Raw genomic sequence first — 21,058 nt, 5'->3', positions numbered from 1 at the left:
ACAAAAATTAGGGGATTGGGTGCCAAGACGGCTGAATAGGAACAGCTCCAGCCTCCAGTTCCCAGCATGAGCGACACAGAAGACGGGTGATTTCTGCATTTCCAACTGAGGTACCAGGTTCATCTCACTGGGGCGTGTGAGACAGTCAGTGCAGGACAGTGGGTGCAGCCCAACCAGCGAGAGCCGAAGCAGGGTGAGGCATCGCCTCACCTGGAAGTGCAAGGGAGAAGGGAATTCCTTTTCCTAGCCAAGGGAAACCGTGACACAACACCTGGAAAATCGGGTCACTTCCACCCTAATACTGCGCTTTACCAAGGGTCTTAGCAAACAGCACACCAGGAGATTATATCCCGTGCCTGACTCAGAGGGTCCCACACCCACGGAGCCTCCCTCATTGCTAGCACAGCAGTCTGAGATCTAACTGCAAGGTGGCCGCGAGGCTGGGGGAGGGGCGCCTGCCATTGCTGAGGCTTACGTAGGTAAATAAAGCTGCCTGGAAGCTCGATCTGGGAGGAGCCCACTGCAGCTCATGGAGGCCCGCCTGCCTCTGTAGACTCCACCTCTGGGGACAGGGCATAGCTAAATGAAAAGAAGCAGAAACCTCTGAAGATGTAAACGTCCCTGTCTGACAGCTTTGAAGAGAGTAGTGATTCTCCTAGCATGGAGGTTGAGATCTGAGAACGGACAGACTGCCTGCTTAAGTGGGTCCCTGACCCCCAAGTAGCCTAACTGGGAGACATCCCCCACTAGGGGCAGACTGACACCTCACACCTCACACGGTCTCCGAGGGTACACCTCTGAGACGAAGCTTCCAGAGGAACAATCAGACAGCAACACTTGCTGTTGAGCAATATTCTCTCTTCTGCAGCCTCCGCTGCTGATACCCAGGCAAACAGGGTCTGGACTGGACCTCAAGCAAACTCCAACAGACTTGCAGCTGAGGGTCCTGACTGTTAGAAGGAAAACTAACAAACAGAAAGGACATCCAAACCAAAACCCCATCTGTACGTCACCATCATCAAAGACCAAAGGTAGATAAAACCACAAAGATGGGGAAAAAGCAGTGCAGAAAACCTGAAAACTCAAAAAATCAGAGCACTTCTCCCTCTCCAAAGGAATGCAGCTCCTCACCAGCAACGGAACAAAGCTGGATGGAGAATGACTTTGACAAGTTGAGAGAAGGTGGCTTCAGTCGATCAAACTTCTCAAAGCTAAAGGAGGAACTACAAACCCAGCACAAAGAAACTAAAAACCTTGAAAAAAGATTTGATGAATGGATAACTAGAATAACCAATGCAGAGAAGTCCATAAACGACCTGATACAGATGAAAACCATGACACAAGAACTATGTGACAAATGCACAAGCTTCAGTAGCTGACTCGATCAACTGGAAGAAAGAATATCAGTGACTGAAGATCAAATGGAATGAAATGAAGTGAGAAGAGAAGTTTAGAGAAAAAAGAGTAAAAAGAAATGAACAAAGCCTCCAGGAAATATGGGATTATGTGAAAAGACCAAATCTACATCTGATTGGTGTACCTGAAAGTGACGGGGAGAATGGAACCAAGTTGGAAAACACTCTGCAGGATATTATCCAGGAGAACTTCCCCAACCTAGCAAGGCAGGCCAACATTCAAATTCAGGAAATACATAGAATGCCACAAAGATACTCCTTGAGAAGAGCAACTCCAAGACACATAATTGTCAGATTCACCAAAGTTGAAATGAAGGAAAAAATGTAAAGGGCAGCCAGAGAGAAAGGTCGGGTTACCCACAAAGGGAATCCCATCAGACTAACAGCAGATCTCTTGGCAGAAACTCTACAAGCCAGAAGAGAGTGGGAGCCAATATTCAACATTCTTAAAGAAAAGAATTTTCAACCCAGAATTTCATATCCAGCCAAACTAAACTTCATAAGTGAAGCAGAAATAAAGTCCTTTACAGACAAGCAAATGCTGAGAGATTTTGTCACCACCAGGCCTGCCCTACAAGAGTTCCTGAAGGAAGCACTAAACATGGAAAGGAACAACCAGTACCAGCCACTGCAAAAACATGCCAAAATGTAACGACCATCGATGCTAGGAAGAAACTGCATCAACTAATGAGCAAAATAACCAGCTAACATCATAATGACAGGATCAAGTTCACGCATAACAATATTAACCTTAAATGTAAATGGGCTAAATGCTCCAATTAAAAGACACAGACTGGCAAATTGGATAAAGAGTCAATACCCATCAGTTTGCTGTATTCAGGAGACCCATCTCACGTGCAGAGACACACATAGGCTCAAAATAAAGGGATGGAGGAAGATCTACCAAGCAAATGGAAAACAAAAAAAGGCAGGGGTTGCAATCCTAGTCTCTGATAAAACAGACTTTAAACGAACAAAGATCAAAAGAGACAAAGAAGGCCATTACATAATGGTAAAGGGATCAATTCAACAAGAGCTAACTATCCTAAATATATATGCACCCAATGCAGGAGCACCTAGATTCATAAAGCAAGTCCTTAGAGACTTACGAAGAGACTTAGACTCCCACACAATAATAATGAGAGACTTTAACACCCCACTGTCAACATTAGACAGATCGAGACAGAAAGCTAACAAGGATATCCAGGAATTGAACTCAGCTCTTCACCAAGCAGACCTAATAGACATCTACAGAACTCTCCACCCCACATCAACAGAATATACATTCTTCTCAGCACCACATCGCACTTATTCCAAAATTGACCACATAGTTGGAAGTAAAACACTCCTCAGCAAATGTAAAAGAACAGAAATTATAACAAACTGTCTCTCAGACCACAGTGCAATCAAACTAGAACTCAGGACTAAGAAACTCAATCAAAACTGCTCAACTACATGGAAACTGAACAACCTGCTCCTGAATGACTACTGGGTGCATAACGAAATGAAGGCAGAAATAAAGATGTTCTTTGAAACCAATGAGAACAAAGATACAACATACCAGAATCTCTGGGACACATTTAAAGCAGTGTGTAGAGGGAAATTTATAGCACTAAATGCCCACAAGAGAAAGCAGGAAAGATCTAAAATCGACACTGTAACATCACAATTAAAAGAACTAGAGAAGCAAGAGCAAACACATCCAAAAGCTAGCAGAAGGCAAGAAATAACTAAGATCAGAGCAGAACTGAAGGAGATAGAGACACAAAAAACCCTTCAAAAAATCAATGAATCCAGGAGCTGGTTTTTTGAAAAGATCAACAAAATTGATAGGCCACTAGCAAGACTAATAAAGAAGAAAGGAGAGAAGAATCAAATAGCCGCAATAAAAAATGATAAAGGGGATATCACCACCGACCCCACAGAAATACAAACTACCATCAGAGAATACTATAAACACCTCTACGCAAATAAACTAGAAAACCTAGAAGAAATGGATAAATTCCTGGACACATACACTCTCCCAAGACTCAACCAGGAAGAAGTTGAATTCCTGAATAGACCAATAGTAGGCTCTGAAATTGAGGCAATAATTAATAGCCTACCAACCAAAAAAAGTCCAGGACCAGAGGGATTCACAGTCAAATTCTACCAGAGGTACAAGGAGGAGCTGGTACCATTCCTTCTGAAACTATTCCAATCAATAGAAAAAAAGGGAAACCTCCCTAACTCATTTTATGAGGCCAACATTATCCTGATACCAAAGCCTGGCAGAGACACAACAAAAAAAGAGAATTTTAGACCGATATCCCTGAGGAACATCGATGCAAAAATCCTCAATAAAATACTGGCAAACCGAATCCAGCAGCACATCAAAAAGCTTATCCATCATGATCAAGTGGGCTTCATCCCTGGGATGCAAGGCTGGTTCAACATATGCAAATCAATAAACGTAATCCAGCATATAAACAGAACCAAAGACAAGAACCACATGATTATCTCAAGAGATGCAGGAAAGGCCTTTTACAAAATTCAACAGCGCTTCATGCTGAACTCTCAATAAATTTGGTACTGATGGAACGTATCTCAAAATAATAAGAGCTATTTGTGACAAACCCACAGCCAATATCATACTGAATGGGCAAAAACTGGAAGCATTCCCCTCAAAAACTGGAACAAGACAGGGATGCCCTCTCTCCCCACTCCTATTCAACATAGTGTTGGAAGTTCTGGCCAGGGCAATCAGGCAAGAGAAAGAAATAAAGGGTATTCAATTAGGAAAAGAAGAAGTCAAATTGTCCCTGTTTGCAGATGACATGATTGTATATTTAGAAAACCCCATCATCTCAGCCCAAAATCTCCTTAAGCTGATAAGCAACTTCAGCAAAGTCTCAGGATACAAAATCAATGTGCAAAAATCACAAGCATTCTTATACACCAATAATAGACAAACAGAGAGCCAAATCGTGAATGAACTTCCATTCACAATTGCTTCAAAGAGAATAAAATACCTAGAAATCCAACTTACAAGGGATGTGAAGGACCTCTTCAAGGAGAACTACGAACCACTGCTCAATGAAATAAAAGAAGACACAAACAAATGGAAGAACATTCCATGCTCATGGATAGGAAGAATCAATATCGTGAAAATGGCCATACTGCCCAAGGTTATTTATAGATTCAATGCCATCCCTATTAAGCTACCAATACTTTGTTCACAGAATTGGAAAAAACTACTTTAAAGCTCATGTAGAACCAAAAAAGAGCCCACATTGCCAAGATAATCCTGAGTCAAAAGAACAAAGCTGGAGGCATCATGCTACCTGACTTCAAACTATACTACAAGGCTACAGTAACGAAAACAGCATGGTACTGGTACCAAAACAGAGATATAGACCAATGGAACAGAACAGAGCCCTCAGAAATAATACCACACATCTACAACCATCTGATCTTTGACAAACCTGACAAAAACAAGAAATGGGGAAAGGATTCCCTATTTAATAAATGGTGCTGGGAATACTGGTTAGCCATAAGTAGAAAGCTGAAACTGGATCCCTTCCTTATTCCTTATACAAAAATTAATTCAAGATGGATTAAAGACTTAAATGTTAGACCTAAAACCATAAAAACCCTAGAAGAAAACCTAGGCGATACCATTCAGGACATAGGCATAGACAAGGACTTCATATCTAAAACACCGAAAGCAATGGCAACAAAAGCCAAAATTGACAAATGGGATCTAATTAAACTAAAGAGCTTCTGCACAGCAAAAGAAACTACTGTCAGAGTGAACAGCCAACCTATAGAATGGGAGAAAATTTTTGCAATCTACTCATCTGACAAAGGGCTAACTAATATCCAGAACCTACAAAGAACTCAAACAAATTTACAAAAAAAACAAACAACCCCATCAAAAAGTGGGCAAAGGAAACGAACAGACACTTCTCAAAAGAAGACATTTATATAGCCAACAGACACATGAAATAATGCTCATCATCACTAGCCATCAGAGAAATGCAAATCAAAACCACAGTGAGATACCGTCTCACACCAGTTAGAATGGCAATCATTATAAAGTCAGGAAACAACAGGTACTGGAGAGGATGTGGAGAAATAGGAACACTTTTACACTGTTGGTGGGACTGTAAACTAGTTCAACCATTGTGGAAGACAAGTGTGGTGATTCCTCAAGGATCTAGAACTAGAAATACCATTTGACCCAGTCATCCCATTACTCGGGAGATACCCAAAGGATTGTAAATCATGCTGCTATAAAGACACATGCACATGTATGTTTATTGCAGCACTATTCACAATAGCAAAGACTTGGAACCAACCCAAATGTCCATCAATGACAGACTGGATTAAGAAAATGTGGCACATACACACCATGGAATACTATGCAGCCATAAAAAAGGATGAGTTCTTGTCCTTTGTAGGGACATGGATGCAGCTGGAAGCCATCATTCTCAGCAAACTATCGCAAGAACAGAAAACCAAACACCGCATGTTCTCGCTCATAGGTGGGAATTGAACAATGAGATCACTTGGACTCAGGAAGGGGAACATCACACACCGGGGCCTGTTGTGGGGTGGGGAGAGCGGGGAGGGATAGCATTAGGAGATATACCTAATGTAAATGATGAGTTAATGGGTGCAGCACACAAACATGGCACATGTATATATATGTAATAAACCTGCATGTTGTGCACATGTACCCTAGAACATAAAATATAATTTAAAAAAAAAAGAAAAAAAACAAAAATTAGCTGGGTGTGGAGGCACACGCCTGTAGTCCCAGCTACTAGGCAGGCTGAGGCAGGAGAATCACTTGAGCCTGGGAGGTGGAGATTGCAGGAAGCTGAAATCATGCCACTGTACTCCAGCCTGGGCAACAGAGCAAGACTCCATCTAAAAAAAAAAGGAAGAGAATTCAGGAAGTATTTGTTAAATAAATTAGTGGATGGATACATGATACATGGATTAATGATAGTTCCCTCAGCTGGTTGGTTCTGTTAAATCTTCTGGGTCTGGGTCTATATACTCTCAAAGACCAACAGCTTGTCTTGCTCATAGAGATTTTTTTAAAAGCAACTTTTATATATAGAACCTTTACTATGTTCTCCAAGTTTCAGCTCAGATGTCCACTCCTCCAGGAGGCCCTCCCTGCCCCTTCTCCCAAGACCACGTTGAGCTCCTCCTGGAGTTCCCCCAGTCCTGCTCAGTCTGTGATTCCTGCCGGTCTGACTCCAGAGCTTTCGTTTATGACTGGGATCTATATCACAAGCATGATTCCAGCTCATTTAATATTTATTGGCTGCTTATAATGAACTTGGCACTGGGCCTGGTTATTAAGCTCTCAGAAACAAGGAGCTGGTCATTGTTGTTTTTTTCTTATCATTGCTATTGACCATTGTAATCTCAGTTCCCGGTCTCCAGGGTTCCTGGACTTTCCGCTCTCCACGCTGGGCAGGGAAGGAAAGTCAGCCCTGGGGGTGGAGGGCAGAGGTGGGGTCAAAGTTACTTCCCTGCCACCACCCCTGTCTGTCCCGAGAGCGGCAGTCACTACAGTGTGTGTGACTTTGTAGCAGTGGGGGAGAGGAGAGAAGGGAGGTGGAGGGGCTGCAGCTGGAGTGAGGACTGTGTCTGTGTGTGCAAGCCGGGACAACAGACGGCCTGGCACACTGAAGTCAGGTGCTGGGACCCATGGGGCCTGCTGACTTATGGGGACACCACTGGATGGGAATCCTGCTCTCAGGTGAGTGCCCTGCTTCCTTCAGATGGGGGTGGAGGGGGGTTGTATCCATCTATTTGTCAGTGGTGTGTGTGTGTGTGTGTGCACACGCGCACACTCGAGGAAAGAGATGGAGGCAGAGAAAAAAAAATGGAGACACAGAGACAGAGACAGAAATAAAGACAGATACAGATATAAAGATAGGGCCGGGCGTGGTGGCTCACATCTGTAATCCCAGCACTTTGGGAGGCTGAGGTGGGCAGATCACTTGAGGCCAGGAGTTTGAGACCAGCCTGGAAAACATGGCAAAACCCATGTCTCTACTAAAAATACAAAAATTAGCTGGGTGTGGTGGCGGGCGCCTATAGTCCCAGCTATTTGGGGGGCTGAGGTAGGAGAATCACTTGAACCTTGAACTCGGCAGCGGACGCTGCAGTGAACCGAGATCACACTACAGCACCCCAGTCTGAGTGACACAGCAAGACCCTGTCTCAAAAAAGAAAGAAAGAAAGAGAGAGAGAGAGAGAGAGAGAGAGAAAGAAAAAGAAAGAAAGAAAGAAATAGAGAGAGAGAAAGAAAGAAAGGGAAAGATAGAAATAAAGACAGGCACAAAAGAGATTGACAGAAGGAGACCTAAACAGAGACCAGAGACAAAGAGAGAGACAAAAATATATGTATATTTGTCAGTGGTGTGTGTGTGTGTGTACACACTTGAGGAAAGAGAGACAGAGGCAGAGAGAAACAGACACAGAGACAGAGACAGAAACAAATACAGATGCAAGAGACTGACAGAAGGAGACATAAACAGAGACTAGAGACAAGAGAGAAAGCCAAAGTGTGTGTGTGTGTGTGTGTGTGTGTGTGTGTGTGTGTGTGTGTGTACAGAGACAGAGAGAGAGAGAGAAAGATGGAGTCAGAGCCATAGAACCAGAGACCCAGGGAGAAAGAGAGAGAGAGAGAGGGAAATACAGGAAGAAGAGATACCCAGGGAGACAGAGACAAAAGGTAAAAAAATAGCCTTAGAAATGTTACCAGTGGAGGCCAGGCGCAGTGGCTCATGACTGTAATCCCAGCACTTCGGGGGGCCGAGGTGGGTGGATCACATGGTCAGGAGTTCAAGAACAGCCTGGCCAAGATGGTGAAACACTGTCTCTACTAAATACAAAAATTAACTGGGTGTGGTGGTGGGCACCTGTAATCCCAGCTACTTGGGTGGCTGAGGCAGATAATTGCTTGAACCCGGGAGGCAGAAGTTGCAATGAGCCGCAATTGTGCCATTACACTCCAGCCTGGGTGAGAGTAAGAGTCTGTCTCAAAAAAAAAAAAAAAAGAGTGGCCGGGCGCGGTGGCTCAAGCCTGTAATCCCAGCACTTTGGGAGGCCGAGACGGGCGGATCACGAGGTCAGGAGATCGAGACCATCCTGGCGAACATGGTGAAACCCCGTCTCTACTAAAAAATACAAAAAACTAGCCNGTGGTTTCCAATATTTTTCAGTGACAAGCAGTGTTGTGATGAATAACTTTGTGGACATGTGTTTTCATATTGCCAGAGGTGTTTCTTCAGGTGAACTTCCTAGAAATAGGGTAACTGGTTTCAAAAGCAGAGCCATACATAAATTGTTAGATGCCTCCCACCCCTGCTGCATTGCAAAGATACCATTTTGCATTCCTACCAGCATTGTGAATAAGCGTCTGTTTCTCATGTTTTTTTGTTGCAAATGGTTGATGCTTGCTGCGTGACTCAGAGTTCCCTAGTTAGGAGATGCTCTACTCTCCCCAGTTCCTTCACCTGTGAGGCCATCCTCCTAGGGCTGTCTTAGGAGAGACCATCCCCTGTGCCATCACTGGAGGGGACCACGTAAGCAGCTGAGTAGACCTCTCATGACCATGGTTTGAAGAAGATTAAAAAAAAGAAAAACCCGGCCGGGCGCGGTGGCTCAAGCCTGTAATCCCAGCACTTTGGGAGGCCGAGACGGGCGGATCACGAGGTCAGGAGATCGAGACCATCCTGGGGAACATGGTGAAACCCCGTCTCTACTAAAAAATACAAAAAACTAGCCGGGCGAGTGGCGGGCGCCTGTAGTCCCAGCTACTCGGGAGGCTGAGGCAGGAGAATGGCGTAAACCCGGGAGGCGGAGCTTGCAGTGAGCTGAGATCCGGCCACTGCACTCCAGCCTGGGTGACAGAGCGAGACTCCGTCTCACTCTCGAGTATTTAGAAGTAGAGGCACGAAAGAAAGAAAGGGAAAGAAAGAAAGAAAGAGAGAGAGAGAGAGAGAAAGAAAGAAAAGAAAAGAAAAGAAAGACCAGTGAGAAAAACAGGGAGGAGCAGAGAGAGATGGAGACAGAGAACAAAGAGACAGGGAGAGAACTGTGTAAAGACACAGAAATAGATTCAGAGACACGGGAAGAGAGGGAGTATCACGGAGATTCAGACAAGCAGATGAGAGATAGGCGGAGGGAGGCTGTGCCAGCCCTGGGCGGCCAGGTCCACGGATCAGGATGGGGATGAATGTGAAATTTCTGCCTAAAAGGCATCTGAGACAAAAGGAAGAAACTAGAATATTTTGACGAAAAAAGTATTTTGGAAGTGAAGACATTATTTTGCAACAGGTCATGTGCAGAGGTGAGGGCTCAGCCCAGCCTTGCTGTGTGTCTCTGAGACCAGCTTCTCCTTCTCTGGGCCAGTGCTTCCTGGCTGACCCTGGAAGGGTGCAGGGGCTCCGTAGTCCTGGAAGGCTGAGAGTTATCAGCCGTATCCACAGGTGTCTCTGTGAGTGTTGCCTCTTCCTGATGGGACAAAGGCAGGGCAATGTGAGAAGAAAGCCAGAGGGAAGGGGCCACGGCAGGCTTTCCATGGAGGGAGGCTTCCTGTCTCGGGCGGATATGATGAGGCCCCTATCAATGCTTTCGCTCACATCATTTCACTTATCCTTACGACAGTTAAGTGAGGCTGGAACTGTTACTACCTCCATTTTTCAAATGGGGAAACTGGGGCTCAGATAGGGGATATCACTTGCCCAAATAAATGGCAAAAATGAGATTCAAACCCAGGTGGTCAGGCTCTGAGACTGTGGGCCTAACCTCTAATAGCATTTGAGGCAGAGAAACCACAGACATGAGAACCCGTCATCAAGACTACCATCATCGTCGTCATCGTTGCCATCATGGTGGCTGAATATTTGCGATGAACTCTGTTAAGCATGTCACATTTGATAATCTCACTCAGACTTCACAACCACCAGATAAGCTGAGTTCTACTATTATCTCCATTTTTCAGTTGAAGAAACTGAGCCGCACAAAGAGAAAGTCCCTTACCCATGATAGTAGGGCTAGTAAGTGACAGAGCTCATATTTGTTCCTAAGAGCTCGTGCCCTTATTCACTGACTGGGCAGAGAATGGGGCAGTGTTAGGGCCACATTGGGGCCCTTTTGAGAGGGGCAGAGGGTCTGCGTTAATGGGGCTCTTGGGAGAGATGAGGTCAGTTGCATGTGAGCACAGCTGCTGGAGTTGGGCCCCAGCAAAGTCTCATGTTTTGTTTGTTTGTTTGTTTGTTTGTTTTTGTTTTGAGACAAAGTCTAGCTCTGTCACCCAGGCTGGAGTGCAATGGCACTATCTCGGCTCACCACCACCTCTGCCTCCTGGGTTCAAGAGATTGTCGTGCCTCAGCCTCCCAAGTAGCTGGGTTTACAGGTGCTTGTCACCACACCCAACTAGTTTTTGTATTTTTTTGTTTGTTTGTTTGTAGAGACGGGGTTTCACCATGTTGACCAGGGTGATCTCAAACTCTTGGCCTCAAGTGATCCGCTCGCCTCGACCTCCCAAAGGGCTGGGATTACAAGCATGAGCCACCGTGCCAGGTCCCGTAGTCTCTTGCAGCCTCCGTAGTGGTGTGCAGAATGATCAAATGGAAAACTGGGAACTCATTTTTTGTGTGTGTGTTTGTATTTTTTTTTAAGACAGGATCTTGCTCTGTCACCCAGGCTGGAGTGCAATGGTGCCATCACAGCTCACTGCAGCCTCAAACACCCAGGCTCAAGTGATCCTCCCATTTCAGACTGTAGCTGGGACTACAGATGTACGCCAACACCCCCAGCTAATTTTAAAAAATTTTAGTACAGACAAAGCTTCACTATGTTGCCCAGGCTGGTCTCAAATTCCTTAGCTCAAGTGATCGTCCCACTTCAGCCTCCCAAAGTACTGAGATAACAGGCATGAGCCACCATACCCCGCCAAAAACTGGGAACTTCTGCTATCTTGTTCTCCTTTCCTCCCCATGCAAGTGAAATCTTGCCTAGGGGCACATCAGAGGAAGTACCAAAAGTCAATATTTTTCACCAAGATCACAGTAGAAGTACCTGTTAATCAAGGGCTGGCTCTGTGGCCATCTCTGGGCTGACAGGAGGAATTACAGTGTTGAGAGCGCAGTCTTCAGGGCCTGGCAGGCCAGGTTTTTAGCTTCTGCCATTGATAATACCGTCTTGGTGAGTGACATCACTTCTCTGAGCATCGGTTTTCCTCTATGTGGAATACAGGGACCATCATGTGGCTCCAGTAGAGGGCACATCATTGGAGAGAACACAGTGACTATCAGGCAGCCCAATTAAAGTTTGCCAATATTCATTACCACCCCCACAACAACCCTAGGAAGCAGGTGATAGTACACCAATTTTACAGTTGAGACTGAGGCTCAGAGAGGACAAAAACATGCTGCAGCTGGGCACAGTGGCTCACGCCTGTAATTCCAGCACTTTGGGAGGCTGAGGCAGGCAGATCACATGAGGTCAAGAGTTCGAGACCAGTCTGGCCAACATGGCAAAACCCCGTCTCTACTAAAAACACAAAAATTAGTTGGGCGTGGTGGCCTGTGCCTGTAATCCCAGCTACTTAGGAGGCTGAGGCTGGAGAATCACCTGAACCCGGGAGGCGGAGGTTGCAGCGAGCTGAGATTGTGCCATTGCATGCCAGCCTGGGCGACAGAGCCAGACTCTGCCTCAGAAAACAAAAACACACAAACAAAAACCAAACAAACAAACAAAAAACATGCTGCAGGTCACATAGCTGGTAAGTCATGAGTAGGACTCAGGTCTCCATGGGTGGAATGCCAGCCCTATGACCTCAGAGCTCCCTGTGCTTCTGAAGACCCTAGTCAGGCACCCCCCAACACACCTCTCCCTCCCTGAATGCCTCCTCTCTCCCCTTCTAGCCTCGCTTTGGACCCTATGGAATCCTCCAGCTGCAGCCCAGCTCACCCTTGATGCCAACCCACTTGATGCCACCCAAAGTGAGGATGTTGTTCTGTCTGTGTTTGGGACCCCCAGGACACCCCAGATTCATGGCAGATCCAGAGGTGGGAGCCAGAAAACAAGATGGTCATGTTGATCTCTGCCTCCATGGAGATCCCCCATCCGGGCCTCACACCCAAAGTCCCAAGAGGACGAATCTGATTGGCTCAGCCAGAGTCTGGCAATAACCGGTCCAGTCATCTGTGCCAGGGGTCGGGGTAAAGAGGGAGGGCTGTGACTGTCATGGCTGGGGTGGGCAAAGTTGGCTAAAAAGTGGGGGGGGGGGCTGGGTGCAGTTCCTTACGCCTGTCATTTCCAGCACTTTGGGAGGCTGAGATGGGTGGATTACTTGAGCCCAGGAGTTCGAGACCCACCTGGGCAACATAGGGAGACACCATGTCTACAAAAAAAAAAAAAAATTCACCAGGTATGGTAGTGTACACCTGTAGTCCCAGCTATTTGGGAAGCTGAGGTGGGAGGATCGCTTGAGCCCATGAGGTCAAGGTTGCAGTAACTATGATTGCACCATTGCACTCCAGCCTGGGTGACAGAGCGAAACCCTATATCAATAAAGAAAAAGAGTGGGTAGGGGGCCCTTGCTGGCACCCGTGTCGTAAGCTTGATTGTCATTGCAGTTGACATTGATTGACCCCTGGTCAGGTCCCAGACCCTTTGCTTCACTTGCACAATCACTTTGAATGGGACTTGGAGAAGGGAAGTAACTTGCCCAAGATGACGCCTAGAATGAGCAGTAGATCCAGCATTCAAGCCCAGGCATCCAACTCCAGAGTGTCTTCCGGCAATTCCAGTCTAGTCCTGTTTCTCTGGGTCCCCCTGTGACTATGTCTTGTTTGTTCTTCCTCTACCTGTGTCTCTGCCTCTGTCTCCCTCGCTTGCTTTCAGAGCTGGCCAAGCCTACCATTGCAGTCAGCCCGGGCACTGCCATTGAGCAGAAGGATATGGTGACCTTCTACTGCAACACCAAGGACGTCAACATTACCATCCACTGGGTTTCCAACAACCTCTCCCTCGTGTTCCATGAGCGCATGCAGCTGTCCAAGGATGGCAAGAACCTCACCATCCTCGTTGTCCAGCGGGAGGACTCGGGGACTTACCATTGTGAAGCTCGAGATGCCCTTCTGCGCCAGAGCAGCGACCCCATCTTCCTGGACGTGAAGTGTGAGTCCCTTTCCATTCTCTCCAACCCCTCACCAACACTCACTTCCTTAGTGCCTCGTTCAGTCTCACAGCTTGAAATACCATCCAGATGTGGACTTGTCTACCTTTGAACTTCAGATGTATAACTGTTTGACATCTCTACTTGGATTCTACTGGAAACCTCCAACTTAATGTGTCTAAAATTGAGCTCCCAAACCTCAGACCTTTGATCCAAAACCTTGCCTGGATAGGGGTGAGCAAAGAGCATTAGCAGGCTCACTTTATTTATTTATTTATTCATTCATTCATTCATTCATTTTATTTGAGACAAGATCTCACTCTGTTGTCCAGGCTGTTGTGCAGTGGTGCAATCATAGCTCAATGCAGCCTCAACCTCCTGGGCTCAAGCAATCCTCCTGCCTCAGCCTCCTGAGTAGCTGGGACTACAGGCATGAGCCATTGCACCTGGCTAATTTTTAAATTTTTTGTAGAGATGGGATCTTGATAGGTTGCCCTGACTGGTCTTAAACTCCTTGCTCCAATCAATCCTCTTGCCTCAGCCTTCCAAAATACAACTTATATATAACACGAATACATACCGTGCAATACCACAGACATACAACACACACTCACACAAAACATAACAGGTGTGAGCTACCTTAACCATTCAGCTGGCATACTTTAGACGTATCTTTCAACCTTGCTTTACCCAGGGATGAGGCTGACATTTCATCTCCATCTGACTACTGCACCTCGTTTGTAATTGATCTAGCCTTTGAGTGGGGAGGAGGGAAATAAAGTATTTATTGATCCGTTAAAGACCTCCATAAGAGACCTGTTGCTGATGCTATTGTTACTGCTGTAATTGTTCCTCTCCTCTCAGATGGTCCTGATCCTGTTGAAATCAAATTGATGTCTGGTGTTGCCAGTGGGGAGGTGGTTGAGGTGATGGAGGGCTCTGACGTGACCTTCTTGGCGGAAACAAAGTCTCACCCACCCTCTGCCTATACCTGGTTTCTCCTTGACTCCATTCTGTCTCACACCACGAGCACATTCACCATCCATGCTGTGTCCAGAGAACATGAGGGCCTGTACAAGTGCTTGGTGTCCAACAGTGCCACCCACCTGTCCCGCCTGGGTACTCTGAAGGTTCAAGTCCTCGGTAAGTCTCCTTTCCTGGTTCCTCTCCTTTGTTCTTCTGAGAGTCAGATGCTGGCCATGTCAGAAGGAACCAAGAGTTCTTAATCCGGGGCCTTTGGATACTGTGTGAGGGAGAAACCCCTGCATGACATTGAGTTGCTTGCAAAATGTTTGCGCTGTGTTCTACAGGAAGGGTCCAGGATTGTCATCAGATTTTTGGAGGGATCTTGAACTCTAAAAAAAAACCTTAAGAGGCCGGGCACGGTGGCTCGCGCCTGTAATCCCAGCACTTTGGGAGGCTGAGGCGGGCAGATTATGAGGTCAGGAGATCGAGATCACCCTGGCTAACACAGTGAAACCCCATCTCTACTAAAAATACAAAAAATTAGCCAGGCATGGTGGCAGGCACCTGTAGTCCCAGCTACTCGGGAGGCTGAGGCAGGAGAATGGCGTGAACCCGGGAGGCGGAGCTTGCAGTGAGCTGAGATCGGGCCGCTGCACTTCAGCCTGGGCGACAGAGCAAGACTCTGTCTAAAAAACAAAAAAATCTTAAGAGCCACTGAGCTGCATCAATACCCCAGAGTTTGAGGAGGACCCAGGGGGATATCCAATGCAGCTGGTGACTGAGCAGGGCTCCGACCGCAGGGAAGGCTGGGCACACTGGCTCCTTTGCCTGGCCTGGCACATCCTGCAGGAGACCCTGGTGGCTCTCTAGGGGGTGCCCATGATTTGATTCTCTGAAGATAGAGGGAGGTTAACTGTCTACATTTAAAAACACTAACACAACACTCACATACTCCATACACACACAGATAATAACCCCACATGCACAGCACACTCACGCACATGTACAATACACACAGTAAACACAACTCATATATAACACGTACACATACTGTGCAATACCACAGACATACAACACACACTCACACAAAACATACACACATATAGCATGCACACAACAGAGGTGTACAACTTACTCATCACAAAGCATATAACACATCAGACATACAACACATACACACAAACCCACAACACATACAAATCCACAGCACATACACACAAACCCACAGCACATACATCCACACAGCATATGCATACAAATCCATAACACATACACACAAACTCACAACACACATGCAAAATGGTCACACATACAACACATATACAACACACATGACATGCAAAACACAGACACACATATCTCACATACATCTACACAACAAACAAGATCACATATACATGACACACTCACATAAAACATATATACACCTAATATGCACTAATGGACACACACAACATATATCATTGACATTCAGCACCCGTTAAACATTACAGCCATTCAACATCAGACACTCAAGATGGACAACATAGAAAACACACCACATACCATACAGTCAACACCCTCAACACATACATACAACAGACACACAATGCACACACAAAATACATACACATACCACATGTAGCACATACTCAGTGCATATGCACACATCACACAACACAAACACATAACACAAACAATACCACAGACACAGAACACACACTCATATACAAAAAAATACACATAACATATACTCACGTACAAAGTGCACATGTGTACCGCACACATACTTCATATTCAACACATACACCCAACACACACAAGAAATGCAAAACACACGCGCACCACACACTCTCCGTATACACAAAACTCATTACATATTCACATGAAAAATCACACAACACACATTCATCCACAAAAGACATACATGTACCCCGCACACCAGTCATATGCAAATCATATACACATACACACCACCCACAACACACACACACACACACACACACACTCCTGGAAAAACTTGTGGGCCCCACAAGGGCAAGAGATGGGGGAAATCTTCCTGAACCTGACCCTGTACCTCCACGTGTTTCCAGAAAAACTGACCACGCCAAGAGTCGTGCCTTCAAGCCTGAACCTTGTGGAAAATGCCAGGTCCGTGGACCTGACCTGCCAAACCGTCAATGAGACTGTGAATGTCCAGTGGTTCGTGAGTGGCCAGCCCCTCCTGCCCAGTGAGCACCTGCAGCTGTCAGCTGGAAACAGGACCCTGATCATCCACGGCCTCCAGCGGAATGACACGGGGCCCTATGCCTGTGAGGTCTGGAACTGGGGCAGCCGGGCCCGGAGTGAGCCCCTTGAGCTGACCATCAACTGTGAGTCAGCCGGGGCCTGGACCTTCCCCTTCTCCCTGCTTCCCTCCTTCTCTTTAAGTTCTTCCTTCCAATCATTCATGCTATGATTATTGAGCTCCTGCTCTGTGCCAGGCATGAATCTGGGCACTGGACAAGGCCAAGCGCCTGCCCTCAGGGGGCTTATGTTCTAGTGGAGAAACCAGACCATAAACAGAGAAGCATGTGATAAGGCTTAGGGACACCACCAGATTTAAGCTTTCCCAGGGTCTCACTGGCCCTTGTCTACGGGGAGGCAAACATAGAAGCCAGGGAAAGGGGGAGTAAGAGGAGCTGTATTTGTCTGGATCCTTGGAGAAGCAGACCCCAAGGTGGGATTAACGGGATTATTCATGCAAGGGTTTTATTAGGGGAAATGCTCCTGTGAGGATAACTAGGGAGGCAGCTGCAGGAAGGTTGGGGAAAGCCATCAGACTGAGAGACTGAGATGCGAGTGTGACCCCGAGTGACAGGGAGAGGGACAGAGACTTGAATAGAAGCACCTGGATAACCATGCAGTTGAAGGAACACCCATCAAGGCTGTTGGGACCTACTATGTCTCCCAGGAAGGGGCCTGCCTTAGTTTCCTGGATGCACTCAGGTACTGGCAGGGTGCAGCCTGTGGGAGGGCTGGGAGTAGATTTGGGGGCACAGCAATTGGGCCCTTGGTCAATTACATTTCTGCTGTTGGAGGTCTTTGAAGAGCTTCTCCTGGTGGCCACAATGGCAACTGTCCAGTGTTGCAACTGTCCAGAATGGCCACTGTCGGGTGTTGAGAAGTGGTTGTACTGTGGATGTATTTTGAATATGCTGCTGACTGATATTAGGTGAAAGAGAAAGAAAGGAGTCAAGAATGACTCTAAGGTTTATTGCCTGAGCCACTGAAAGGATGTAGGAGTCATGAACCAAGATGGAGAAGACTGGGGGAGAAGAGGTTTCTGCTGGGAGAGAAAGGAGGGGTGCACTTTTGTACATGCGAAGTAGCAGGGAACGCAGAGGTAGGGGTTAAGTACATGTCTTTGCTCCTCTTTACACTTCTCTGTTGCTCTCTCCTCTTTTCTTCTCAATTCAGTCGTTAAACCAAAAATATATATTTTGTGCTCTCTCTGTGGTAAGCAACATGTTGAGCGTTTGATACTTGCCATGATTTTCAGCTTTCACAGCCTACTGGAGATGGCGAGGTCATTAAGTAGGCAAATAAAACACAGCATGATAAATGGGAACTTGGGGGAAAAAGGGAAGGTATGGGGAGCCCAAAGGAAGCCTCCATCTGAGGCATGTTGCGAAGGCTCATCATGAATGGGGATGTCCACCGTGAGAGCTGAAGGATGAGTTGGAGTAGGCTGGTTAGAGCAGAGGCAGGGAAGAGCATTCCAGGCAGAGGGAAGAGAGTGTGCGACGGCTTTGAGGCAAGAGAGAGTGTAACAAGGATGGAATCTCCGAGTGGGATTTGATTCCTGAATGAGAGCAAGAGGTGTGGAAAGGTGGGATCGGAGGGGATCTGTAAGGATCAAATTGTAAATGGCCTCATCAGCCACAGGCTTTGTCCCAAGGGCACTGGGGAGCCACAGAGGGTTCTGAACACAGGAGGGACAGTGACAATTTAGTACTTAGGAAGACTTCTCTGGCTACTGTGTGGAGGATGAGACTGGGATGGGGAGACCAGGAGGAGCTGGGATGCAGGTGAGGGATCCAAGTGGCCATGGGGTCAGGATGGGGAGAAATGAACAGGTTCAAAGGATGTTTGGGAGAGAGCAGAGAAGGGGTATTCCTTCCCTCCTGGAATGTCTCAATTAGCAATGTTTTGCATCCCTTCTAGTGTTTTACATTAATTTAAATAAAGTTTGACTCTTAAACTCTTTTAGGTTTTTTACAAAATAGAGACAGGGTCTTACTATGTTGCCTTGGCTGGTCTTGAACCCCTGAGCTCAAGCGATCTCCCTGCCTCAGCCTCCCAAAGTGCTGGGATTATAGGCATGAGCCATGGCTCCAGGCCCAAACTCTTTTAATTTATATGAGAAATCCAACAACTACTTTCATTTGTTTCCTTGTGGTATGTGGTAGAAGAGAAAAGTGACAATGATCCCCTCTGACATTACAAAGAAAATTTGCACGTGTTTATACCATTGAGAATACACAGGACTAGAAGTTAGGAATTATATGCACAGGACACAGCCACAATTTCCCTCACTCCCCCACTTCCTTCTCCCTCCCTCCCTCCCTTCCTTCCTCCCTTCCTCCCTTTCTCCCTTCCTCCCTTAGGAATTATATGCACAGGACACAGCCACAATTTCCCTCCCTCCCTTCTTCCTTTCCTCTCTTCCTCCCTCCCTCTCTCCCTCCCTCCGTCCCTCTCCCTCTCTTTCTCTCTTTCTCTCCTTCTTTCTTCCTTCTCACTCTGTCTCCTAGGCCGGAGTGCAGTGGCGCAACCTTGGCTTGCTGGCTTGCTGCAACTTCGGCCTCCCAGGTTCAAGCGATTCTTAGCCACTCTAGTAGCTGCAATTACAGTCATGTGCTACCACATCTAGCTGGTTTTTATTTTTATTTTTCAGTAGTGACATGATTCGCCACGTTAGTCAGGCTGGTTTTGAACTCCTGGTCTCAGGAGTTCCACTGACATCCACCTACCTCGGCTTCCCAGAGTGCTGGGATTACAGGTGTGAGCCACTGCGCTTGGCCTAGCAACAATTTCTGATGCCCAAGTGACCTAAAACTCTTCTTTGAATTAACTTTTGCAAAGGCAGGGGTTTTCTTTGTTTTGTTTTTTGTTTTTTTTTTCTGAGATGGAATCTTGCTGTCTCACCCAGGCTGAACTGCAATGGCACGATCTCAGCTCACTGCAACCTCCACCTCACAGTTTCAAGCGATTCTTCTGCCTCAGCCTCCCAAGTAGCTGGGACTACAGGTGCCCGCCACCACACCTGGCTAATTTTTTGTATTTTTAGTAGAGATGGGGTTTCACCGTGTTAGCCAGGATGGTCTCAATCTCCTGACCTCGCGATCCACCCACCTTGGCCTCCCAAAGTGCTGGGATTACAGGCGTGAGCCACTGCGCCCGGCCCTTGTTTTTGTTTTGATCTCCCCCACCCACAGTGTTGTGGACCACACTGTGCTTGTCAGACAGCTAAGGAGCAAAAGGGAGCATGTTCTGTTTATTTTAATGAAATTCCAAGTTGAAAGTGAATGGCTCGCTGATGGGGCCAGGGTGCATCACGTTTGGTTTTACACACAGATGGTCCTGACAAAGTGAACATCACCAGGGAGTCGGCATCGAAGATGGTCAGCACCATCGAGGCAGAGCTCAACTCCAGCCTGACCCTGCAGTGTTGTGCCGAGTCCAAGCCAGGCGCTGAGTATCGCTGGACTCTTGAACACTCCACCTGGGAGCACCTGGGAGAGCAACTGCTCATCAGGGCTCTGACCTGGGAACACAACGGGATCTACAACTGCACAGCCTCCAACCCTCTCACCGGCCTGGCCCGCTCCGCTTCAGTCCTGGTCAAGGTGGTAGGTGAGTCTCTCAGGGTTGCCTTCCCCTAGGACCCAAGGGGCCTTTCCTGATGCTGGTCCCAGCCACCTAGTCTACCCCTACCGAGGGCTGGAGTGTGGCAGTCTCTACACTGCCTGAGCAGGTTCTCAGTCCACAGCTGTTGAATCCTAACCCCTAATGCTCAGGGGAACATAGGAACTCTACTTCCTGCTATGTTCCCTGGAAAACTCTCCAAGCTGTTCTGAGCCTCAGATTGTTTGCCTGTAAATTGGGTTTGTGACATGTATTAGTCCGTTTTCACGCTGCTGATAAAGACATGCCCAAGACTGGGTAATTTATAAGGAAAAAAAGGTTTAATGGACTCACAGTTCCGCGTGGCTAGGGAAGCCTCACAATCATGGTGGAAGGTGAAAGGCATGTCTTACATGATGGCAGACAAGAGAATGAGAACCAAGCAAAAGGGGAAACCCTTTATGAAACCATCAGATCTCGTGAGACTTATTCACTACCATAAGAACAATATGGGGGAAACCGCCCCCGTGATGAAATTATCTCCCAGAAGATCCCTCTCACAACACTTGGGAATTATGGGAGCTACAATTCAAGATGAGATTTGGGCGGG

The 21,058-nt window shown here is 46.8% G+C and overlaps 1 protein-coding gene across 5 annotated transcripts in view; it reads left to right on the top strand.

Annotated features, from left to right (window-relative positions):
• The first annotated feature begins 6,847 nt into the window (after positions 1-6,847).
• CEACAM20 (carcinoembryonic antigen related cell adhesion molecule 20) overlaps positions 6,848-21,058 on the top strand; it is a 31,130-nt gene continuing 16,919 nt past the window's right edge. For 2 of the 5 annotated variants that reach the window (XM_025368160.1, XM_025368157.1), the window contains exons 1-6: positions 7,115-7,176; positions 12,359-12,502; positions 13,341-13,616; positions 14,479-14,757; positions 16,653-16,931; positions 20,179-20,457. In XM_025368160.1, the coding sequence (XP_025223945.1) occupies positions 7,125-7,176; positions 12,359-12,502; positions 13,341-13,616; positions 14,479-14,757; positions 16,653-16,931; positions 20,179-20,457 (1,309 nt within the window). In that variant the 5' untranslated portion in view covers positions 7,115-7,124. Of the gene's footprint in view, positions 7,177-12,358; positions 12,503-13,340; positions 13,617-14,478; positions 14,758-16,652; positions 16,932-20,178; positions 20,458-21,058 lie in introns of all 5 variants that reach the window. The other 3 variants (XM_025368162.1, XM_025368161.1, XM_025368159.1) reach the window with 2 other exon arrangements.

This window comes from Theropithecus gelada, chromosome 19 (genome assembly GCF_003255815.1).
Source record: "Theropithecus gelada isolate Dixy chromosome 19, Tgel_1.0, whole genome shotgun sequence".
Lineage (NCBI taxonomy): Eukaryota > Metazoa > Chordata > Mammalia > Primates > Cercopithecidae > Theropithecus > Theropithecus gelada.
The sequence above is the reverse complement of the archived record's forward strand: the minus strand, read 5'-3'. Positions and strand labels throughout refer to the sequence as shown.